The sequence below is a fragment of the Quercus lobata genome, chromosome 8, assembly GCF_001633185.2.
Source record: "Quercus lobata isolate SW786 chromosome 8, ValleyOak3.0 Primary Assembly, whole genome shotgun sequence".
Classification (NCBI taxonomy): Eukaryota; Viridiplantae; Streptophyta; class Magnoliopsida; order Fagales; family Fagaceae; genus Quercus; species Quercus lobata.
Window position 1 is genome coordinate 51565171 of NC_044911.1, and position 9452 is coordinate 51574622.

A 9452-nucleotide genomic window follows, 5' to 3' on the forward strand; every position below is an offset into this window, starting at 1 on the left:
TGAGTACAGTCCAATCACATTATCGTTTTCCCATTTACATGGGCAGTGGAATTCCCACTTCGCTCAACAGTGACAGCAAATCACTTTGTAAAGGAGATGACTGGGGCCAAAGAGCTATTCCCTTCTACTGAAATTGATGCTCTTTTGGCATTAAAATCAGCCAACTTTCAAAAGGAAGCAGACAACTAGAAAGGGTAAATCTTCCCAGGGCCCCATAGGTCCTAAAGTCATAAAAGGCAAGCTGCTCATTCGATTCTAGTCTCAGGGCACTGAAAAAATTTGTTAAGGTGGCCTCACCATTTTTAAAAGTAAAAGAAACGTCTCCAAAACTCTTTTTACTGTTAGACCTGGGATTCCTAAAATTCAACAACTTGTGGGAGTAAAGGACAAGAGTGGGTTGCGCCTAAATGATAGCTCTCCAAAAGTTCATAACGAAAAGAAATTTGTAGGCCAGAGTAGTTATCCAACTAATGAAGCAACAACAGCTCTAATTTATCAATATAAGCAATTTTTTTTTTTGATAAGTGAACAATATTTTTTTTTTCCCATTCTTTTTGCATCAATTTCTACAAAACATGATAATTAGAAAACGCCCTACAACAGTACACTCTACAGTTAATGAAATTGGCAAACTAACATAACTCACCGGGCCTTCTTCTGGGACTTGAACGGGAAATTTGAAGGTGGTGAAGGTGAAAACTCAAATGGCAGGTGGGGTGGCTCAGTCTCACCAGATAACATACCCACAATTTCTTTCATTGTAGGCCGTTTAGCTGGCGATTTCTGCAAACATAGCAGTGCAATTGTAATGCAAAGCAATGCCTGCTCCTTATCCAATGAATGAATTGACAAATCAACAAGGTCCAAGAGCTTCCCATTGCGAGCGAGTTGCCTAGCCCACGAGATCAAATTAGCCCTCTCGAATTCTGACATTGGTGAGGCCGTGACTTGTAGCGGCCTCCGCCCCGAAACAACAACCAAAAGCAAAACCCCAAAGCTATAAACATCGCATTTCTCTGATAGCAACCCACCACCACCATATTCAGGAGCAATGTAACACACAGTTCCTCTCATACTCGGCGTGCTACTTACGCCACCACTCTTGGGTATATCTCCATTACCCCAATCTTGGCTATTTCTTCGACAACTTCTAAGCTCTCCACTTAGTCCATCCAACCACCAATCAATGCTGCCTCTACTACTCTTCCTCTTCTTCCTCCCTTGTACAACCGCCACATCCTCAACCTCATCATCATCATCATCCTTTTGCCACCACATTTCTCTATTACTACTTGAACCAAGCGCTCGCTTTTGCTTCTTCTTTGTCTTCCTTGAAAGCTCCTCACAAAACTCTTCCTTCCACCACTCCCTTGGCTTCCTATTCTTCTCTTTCCTTCTCATCCTTTCTTCATCCAAAGACGCCCACCAATCCAATCTTTTCCTCTGCTTCTTCTTATTCTGTTTCTGTTTCTGCTTCTGCTTCTGCTTATCCTCAATTTTCAAGGCCGACCCATCATTATCAACCGAGCTCGGCGACGCAATCCATTCATTCTTAGGCCTCTCTTTCTTTATCTCACTCCCAATCCACTCCATCACATAGTCCTTCACTCTACCCGATTCAGACCCACCTCCATTATCTTGCTTCCACCACCAATCCCTCTTCGAACCCCCATTTTTTCTTCCATTCCCAATCAAATCCTTGCCACTATCAAGACTAATCTTATCGAAAAACCCCTCCGATGTGCTTGCCTTATCGACACCACCTTCAGGCGAAACCACCACCGCCGCATTCTCCGGCGAGGCCTCAGAATCCAATATCCTAACCACACAACTGTCCGGAGATCGATCAACAATAACCTCATCGAACCCAGTGGCCACACTCTCAGTCTCCTCCAAAATAGACCCGTTATCCTCAGCAACTTCGACCACTCCGTCCTTCTTCTCCACAAGATCCTCGGTCTTCAACCTCGCTAAACCGAAATCTCCAATCTTGGCCTTGAAATCAGCATCTAACAGAATATTACTGGGCTTGATATCACCATGAACAACCGGTGGAGAACACAAATGGTGAAGATAAGAGAGACCCTTCGCGATATCGACAACAATGTTGAATCTTTTCGTCCATTCCATAAGCTCAGCACATTTCTTGTCAAGCAAAGCGTCTTGCAAGCTACGGTTAGGCATGTACTCGTACACCAGAATGAGTTTCCGGCCACGACGGTCAGAGGAGTAGCCGAGGAGAGAGAGGATGTGTGGGCAAGAGAGAAAGGAAGCGATGGAGAGCTCGTTGTGGAACTCACGCTCGCCTTGGAGAGAGCCAGGGGAGTCCATGAGCTTGAGAGCTAAGGCTTGGCCAGAAGGCAGAGTGGCCTTGTAGACAGAGCCGAAGCCACCGTGGCCGAGGAGTGTGGAGGGGGAGAATGACGAGGTGGAGCGGCGGAGGAGGGAGTAGGAGAAGCGGCGGCGCTGTTGGTCACATGGGGTGGTGCGATTGCGAGAGAGTTTGCGGTAGAGGAGGAGAGAGAGGAGGAGGACGAGAAGGATGAGGGTTAGAGTTAGGAGTATAGGGAGGAGTATGGGGAGGAGGGGAAGGCGGCGGTGGTGATGGTAGTGGTGGTGGTGGTGGCGGTGGTTGTTTGGTGGTTCCGGTGGTGATGGGAGGGATGGCATGGTTGTAAATATGTGGGAAATAGAGGGGGGTGGAGTTATAGAATTGAGAGTTCCATTTGGTGAGAGAGAGAGAGAGATTGTGGCTAAGGCTAAGGAAGAAGAACTGAAGAAGCAGAAGAAGAATGATACTGACCGATAGCTATCTATCACAACTCTCACAGCTCAGTTCTTCACCGTAACTCACACTTTTGTTTTGCTTTGTTTTGTTTATTAGGGTCGCCTTTGTTCATTATTACTTTTTTTTATTGTTCATTATTACTAATACGACTATACATGGGAAGATTATATTATTTTCAGTTGAAAAGCTTAAAATTATTTAATTGCCTTTTTTTTATTGAGCTTAAAATTAATTGCTAAAAGATGTCAACAACAAAAAATATTAATTGCTAAAAAGTAAACTCAACAACAACAAAAATGCCAAAATACAAAAAAACCCCTAGGTGAATAAGTTGCAAAAATGCCACCCTAGAATTTCAATTCTTCCTTATAGCTCTTTAAGGTTTTCTATATCGGTCAAATTGACCCCTGAAACTTCTTTTTTTTTTTTTGGTGAGAATGCCCTGAAACTAATTTAGGTTGGCTTTTATGGATAGAAAAATCACATAACTATCACCTGACTAGTGGAGTGAATCATTTGGTGAGTTTTCTTTATGCGGTCATATGATGGCTGCATGATTTTTCTGTCTATAAGAGTTAATCGAAGTTAGTTCTACGAGTCAATTTGACAGATATAGAAACATAAAGGAGATAAAAGAAAGAATTGAAACCTTAATTGTGTTTTTGCAATTGTCGCTAACCTTGGAGGATGTTTTTGCATTTTGATTAATTGTGTTTTTATAGTTGTCGCTAACCTTGGAGGATGTTTTTGCATTTTGACCAAAAAATTACTCTCTCCGTCCCAATTTGTTTGTCCTATTTAAAAAGTCAAACATTTTAAGGAAACATCATATATTGTTTTGTCTGCCTTATAAAAATGTATAAGTTTACAAAACTACCCTTAAATAAATTTATCAGCTTTTTAAAAAAGAGTTATTATTAATGAGGCAACTAAATATGTGCCCCAATTAAATTGATTTTTTTTTTTAATATTAGTTAGTTTTGTTTTCAAATAGTTTTAAAAATAAAGTAAGGGTATAATAGAAATATTAGTAAACTAATAATTTTTATTTTTAGAAATAGAACAATATCTTGGGACATCCCAAAATGGAATAGAGGACAAACAAACTGGGACAGAGGTAATAGTATAAATAATCTCCTGGAACAAATATATAATACATACTTTAAATATATTCTTATTTGTGAATTTCAATTAGCACAACTATAAAGTCTCTTATCGTGGAATAAAAAATCTAAGTTTGAGCTCTACCAACACAAAATAAAAAAATAAAATAAAAATCGATTAGTGTCTTACCCTAATGATAAGAGCAATTATCATGAAGTTGACACAATGAGTTGAAATTCTAGCTATGGGAGGAGGGGGCTTAAAGAATGAATATTACCAAATAGGTTTGGATCGATGAAGCAGTTGGGCCCGACTACTCATTATCTTAAGCCCAACACAATAAGGGTAATCTAGATAGTGAAACCAAGGAAGTTGACTCGCCCGAGGAAGCTAAGGAGTGTACACTCCTTAAGAGACTATAAATGAACTACCAAGGTCATATGACTGAACACCGAGGAAGGAAGTAGAGATGTGCAAGTAACACAATGAGGAAGCTTCCAGGTAAAGCACCTATCACCTTCACATTTAATGCAATGCACCAACCCAGTCAACCATATTAATGGCAGAATGACCCTTAAACAGTGTCACCACACCCTACATCCTACTCTACCAACACCAGCAAAACAACGGTGGGACAAGTATCCAAGAAAGGATCAACAACCCTCCAAGTGGAAGGTAAGGATACAATCCCAGTAACTATATATAGTAGGAAAATCCTCCTGATGGAGGATTGGAGAAACAAGGAACGCAAAAAGAGAGAGGAATTAGGAATTGTATAACCAAAAGATTTGTTATCATAAGAACAATTGTTCCTCGAATAGCCTGAGGAGAAAGCTTGAATAATACTCCTTGCTTTTTCTTTCTACTAATCTCTTCTTAAACCATTGACTTAGATATTTCTTTTTCTTTAAATTCACCAATCGAGGCTACTAAGGCTCAAATGGTTAACCTTAACAATCCACCTCTACAAATAAATTGCATTAAGCTTATATTTCAACCCATTCTTATTTGACTTGGGTTTAGTTTCTTGTGTTGTCCCCTACACTAGCATATCCATAAAATTAAATTAAAATAAAATAAAAATGTTTTTGTTTAATAGATAAATAGTGGGGAAGCTAGTCTCACTTAAATCTTTACATGCCTCAAATCTCAAAATTACAACATAATGTTTTTTATAATAATTCGATGGTTGAAGAAAGGGAATTCAAATCTATAACATTATTAATTCTAAAAAGTGTCAATTAATGTACAAGACTCTTCTTAACATAATTAACATAATCATGATGACTAAGACCCAATGGCGACTATGAAGTTATAAACTATGATTAACAAAAATTATTTGTATATGAGAAAAAGTGGCAAAACTCACGGAGCTCAAAGCAGAGGAAGTATTAACCAGCGGTTTCATTAGTGGCCACGTGTTGCTCTCTTATTGGAGTGGAGTCTGATTTTTTTTTTTTTAATAAATAAAATAAATTTCCCAAATTTAACCTTGTGAGTTTGAGTTGGTGTAGTTGTCATTTACTAATGAGGTGGAGAGTTGGTCGTATGTAGATGTAGTTTGGGAAAGGCGAAAGGCCACGCGCCAAAGTAAATCACGTGGGGATCAGCCGATCAGGTATTATTTGAAGTTTTATTATGAGTCCACCTGTTTAGGCCACGTTCGTGGGGTCCACACTAAGTCCATAAAAAACAAATCAATACAGTCACCAATCCAACGTGCTTCTTGAGGTCGCGTGGGAGTTGAGTTGAGTTTGTATTTTGTTTTTGTCACAGTTTTGTTTGTTTGTTTATTTAATATCCAAACTCTTGATTTTGGGTTTGATTCGCAGCTACGTTAGCTGGAGGATGAGGACCAGGTTGTGCCCTCATCCATATGGAGTTTTGTGGTGTTTGAGTTTGACCTTTTTTTTATATATAAAAAGTACTAACAATTAACTAATTCCTTTTTCGTAAAGTGTTTTTGAATGGGACTGACTACACACATACCAACTGTAGCTATCACTAGCTTCGTTCTAGGATTCTTCATTTCTCAACTCTCTTTTTTATTTATTTAAAATTTTTAAATTAGTTACTGTAGGAAAACAGTCAATCCTATTAAATATTGTTAACCCCAATAAAAAATAATAATAATAGGCCCATGGTTAACAGAAAACAACATTTGGACTGACTTTTGGGGCTTAGAAAAAAAAGATTGGTCCACCGCCTGAAAGAAAAATATATATGTCAAATTCTTGGTAAAAGCCTTTTTTTTTACTATCATGTGATATGTACAGTTTATTTTTAAAAATAAATTATTTTAATTTTATATTTAAAAATTTTAAATTTAAAAAAACGCAGTTTAAACTAGAGAGCAGAGATTTGGAGAAGTAATCCAAAACATCCTAATCTCCTATTTTGAATTGGCATGAAAAACAGTAAAAGAGTAGCCTAAGAATATAATTTTTCTAAAGGCACTTCTATGTTTTAGTTTGGATTGCACTAAAATGAACGCGTCTGTGTCTCTGTCAGTGGATCCCGTGCACTGTTCACGAGACCCACAAGTTGTCTAATTCAACAAAATTTTTATTAAAACTGGGTCTCATGTACTGTTCACACATTTAAAAATTATTTTGCTACAGTATTTTCAGTTTTCAACAATAAGCGATATTCAAACAAACTCTATATTGAAAAAAATAACTTAATTAAAAAACTATAATAATTAATTAATCTAAAACTTTTGCTCTATATAAAATTACCTACAATTGTTTTAAGATGTAACAAGATAACAATGAAATTATTGGTTATAAATGTTGCACAATGTAAAAATGTGAGTAAGATTGTGTTAGTGCATTTTAAATTAAACTACCTTAAAACTTAAATTAATTGAATATTAATAAAGAGGTGAGTTATAGTGGAATTTGCTAAAAAAAGAGTTTAACATGTATGTAAGTTAAATTAAATTAATTAAGTGGAGTTATCTAAACTAATAAATAACATGTAGGTTATGAGAAGGATTAGAAGACTATATATATAGTTATGCTATGGACTAATTTCATATCAAGAGTGAAGGAAGAAAAAAAGTTAAAGCAAAAAGCTCTCTCTTCTTTTTCTATAATATTTGTGAGTAGTGTGTGAGAGTGAGTGAATTCAACAATTTTCCTAAACACTTGAGAGATTTCGGGCCAAAAAAAGGTGTTTCTTTTGGAGGAGTTTTGAGCTCAACCACTTATGCAAAGTTGGTTTGAGCTACACAACGAACTGTTGGATTGTTGTATCCTGGAGGGGACAAGTCAAAAGTGAATTTCTGTTGCATCAGTTTCTAGGCTTTTCCAATTGCAAAGAACTTGAATCTCCTTAAAGAAAGCGAGATTTCTGTGCCTCAGTTCGACATTGTTCGTTTATATTTTTATTTATATTGTAACCAAAATATCATTTTCTTGGTAATTTCTCTAATAGAATGTCCAAATAAATTGAACATTAATACCAATTATGAAATTGAATATGTGAAAGATGTTCTTGGAGACCAATTAGAAAATAGAAAATTAAAATAGTGACTAGATGGAAAAAAAAAATGTCTAGCAAGACATAAATGCATGCTTAGTTTACACATCTATTTTCCAGGAGCATTTGTATTTGAACAGGTTGGTACGTTCTAGTATTTGTATTTCTAATAAAAACATTTAATGTTCAAATCTACTCTCTCTCTACTATTGAATAATAATAATAAAATTTTTACACGCCTGTTTGTGGGAAAATAATACTCAATCCCTTTTGTTTTATTCTCTATTTTATTTTAGAATGTTCCAGAAATATGGAGTTTTCAAAATCATGAATATAATATTTATAACTTCCTTAATTTATTAGCTAGTTGATACTTTATTTAAAAAGTTAATAAAAAGAAACATGTTGGAAAACTCATGACTTTTTTTTTTTATTTTTTTTTTTATATATATATATATTTAAAAGGTAATTTATTAACAAAAACCCTATAGTCACACCAAAAAAAACCGTACGACATTCTTACAAGCATGTATTGTGAGTTATAATTTTTTTTCCATTATTTTATTTTATTTTGTGTTGCAACTTTATGATATCTTAATTTGTTATAAAAACTTTGTGGAATATGTAAGGACCATCTGCATAAGAACCCATGCATTAAACCATTTTTTCTTAAAAGGTTAGATTCTTCTATTCAGTTAACAAAATAAGACTTAAGGAATATTAACACGCCCCCTTTAGTTCAAAAAGTAAATCTAATCCACAAAATGCCATCAGTTATCCAAATTCAAGAATAATTAAAAACTAAAAAAAGTTAACAAAGATAAAATGGAAGGGTGAGTTGGTAATTGTAAGATGGGTTTTGACTTGTATATAGTTTCGTTGAAGGAATCTAAAGTCTAATAATAGTATAGTAGATACGAAGCAAAAAAGAAAGAGTAGCTTTGCAGCTTAAACGAGAGGAAAAGGTCAAAAAAGAGAGTAAAAAACAAAGAGAAAAAGTTGAGAAGAGTTAAGAGTAATGAATTGAAACTGAGATCATGTGAGTCCCACTCCATTACTACTACTCCTCCAACCTTTTTCACTATCTAAAAGTTGGAACCCGCGCTTGTCGGGGGCTGACTCACTGAGAGTGAGAGTGATTTTTCCCAGACCCGCTTTGTTTTCTCTGCTGAACGAAAAAAATGGGTTTTCAGTGTGTAATTATCAACCCTACATAATGTGACGATAATGAATAATACCACGAGTATTACTAGAATCTTGTTGAGGTTATCGCTCGAATCACTCATCAAGTGAAGCAATTTTAAAACTCTTACCATCAAGCCACACCCCAGTCCCAAACCAGCTTTTTGTTAAATTGTTATGATGATCTCCAAGAATTTGCTCACTCTAAGATATTATTTTCTTTGTTGAACAATTTGGTTATTGGTGGCCTTATTATTATCTGATACATTGTCATATTGATATTATCTCCTCAAGTCCCACCCTGTTTGTCACACCCATGACCCACCCACCCACCCAGATACACACTCACACATCACATGGGAATATTCCCTGCGGGATTGTCTACGATACGTACCACGTTTCATGTGGTTGGAAATTTCTCTCATCTATTTTGGCCTTTTGTTATGAATATTCAATACTAGTAGACTAGTAGTACTTATAGTTATAGATGGTTGATGACAAATTTGGCTGGATTATTAGGATTTATTTATGGTTGAGGCACTGGGTTTGGTATCTTATCTTATGCATTTAAACTTTGAGGTGGCAGAGGCAGACAACAGGCTTTTCATTTATGGACTCACTCGATTTCACGGGAGATATAGGAATGGACTAAAAATCACGAGGGTGTATAAATCTTTGGGCCTAGTAGTAAATAGTAATTGAGCTCAACAATACTTTAATCCCCTGAAATATGCCTTTTGTGAAAATTTTGTGGTATTCCTAAAGTTTATCTTTTCTATGCCAACTTCATTGTTAAAAAACTTTTTCATATTAACGGCAATAAGAGAAACTTGTCCTATGTTGAACTATTAAATTCAATTCGACAAAAAAACACATTTTAATATTCCTACCAATG

General features: G+C 36.0%; 1 protein-coding gene across 1 annotated transcript; it reads right to left on the reverse strand.

Annotated features, from left to right (window-relative positions):
* Positions 1-559: 559 nt before the first annotated feature.
* LOC115956035 (receptor-like serine/threonine-protein kinase At2g45590) lies at positions 560-2884 on the reverse strand. The gene has a single exon (XM_031074489.1). It carries the CDS (start codon positions 2668-2670, stop codon positions 643-645), a length of 2028 nt encoding a protein of 675 aa, XP_030930349.1. The 5' UTR covers positions 2671-2884; the 3' UTR covers positions 560-642.
* Between the last annotated feature and the right edge of the window lie 6568 nt (positions 2885-9452).

Excerpts from the sequence above, each read along its gene's own strand:
- LOC115956035 (XM_031074489.1), bottom strand. The coding sequence starts at position 2,670 with ATGCCATCCCTCCCATCACCACCGGAACCACCAAACAACCACCGCCAC.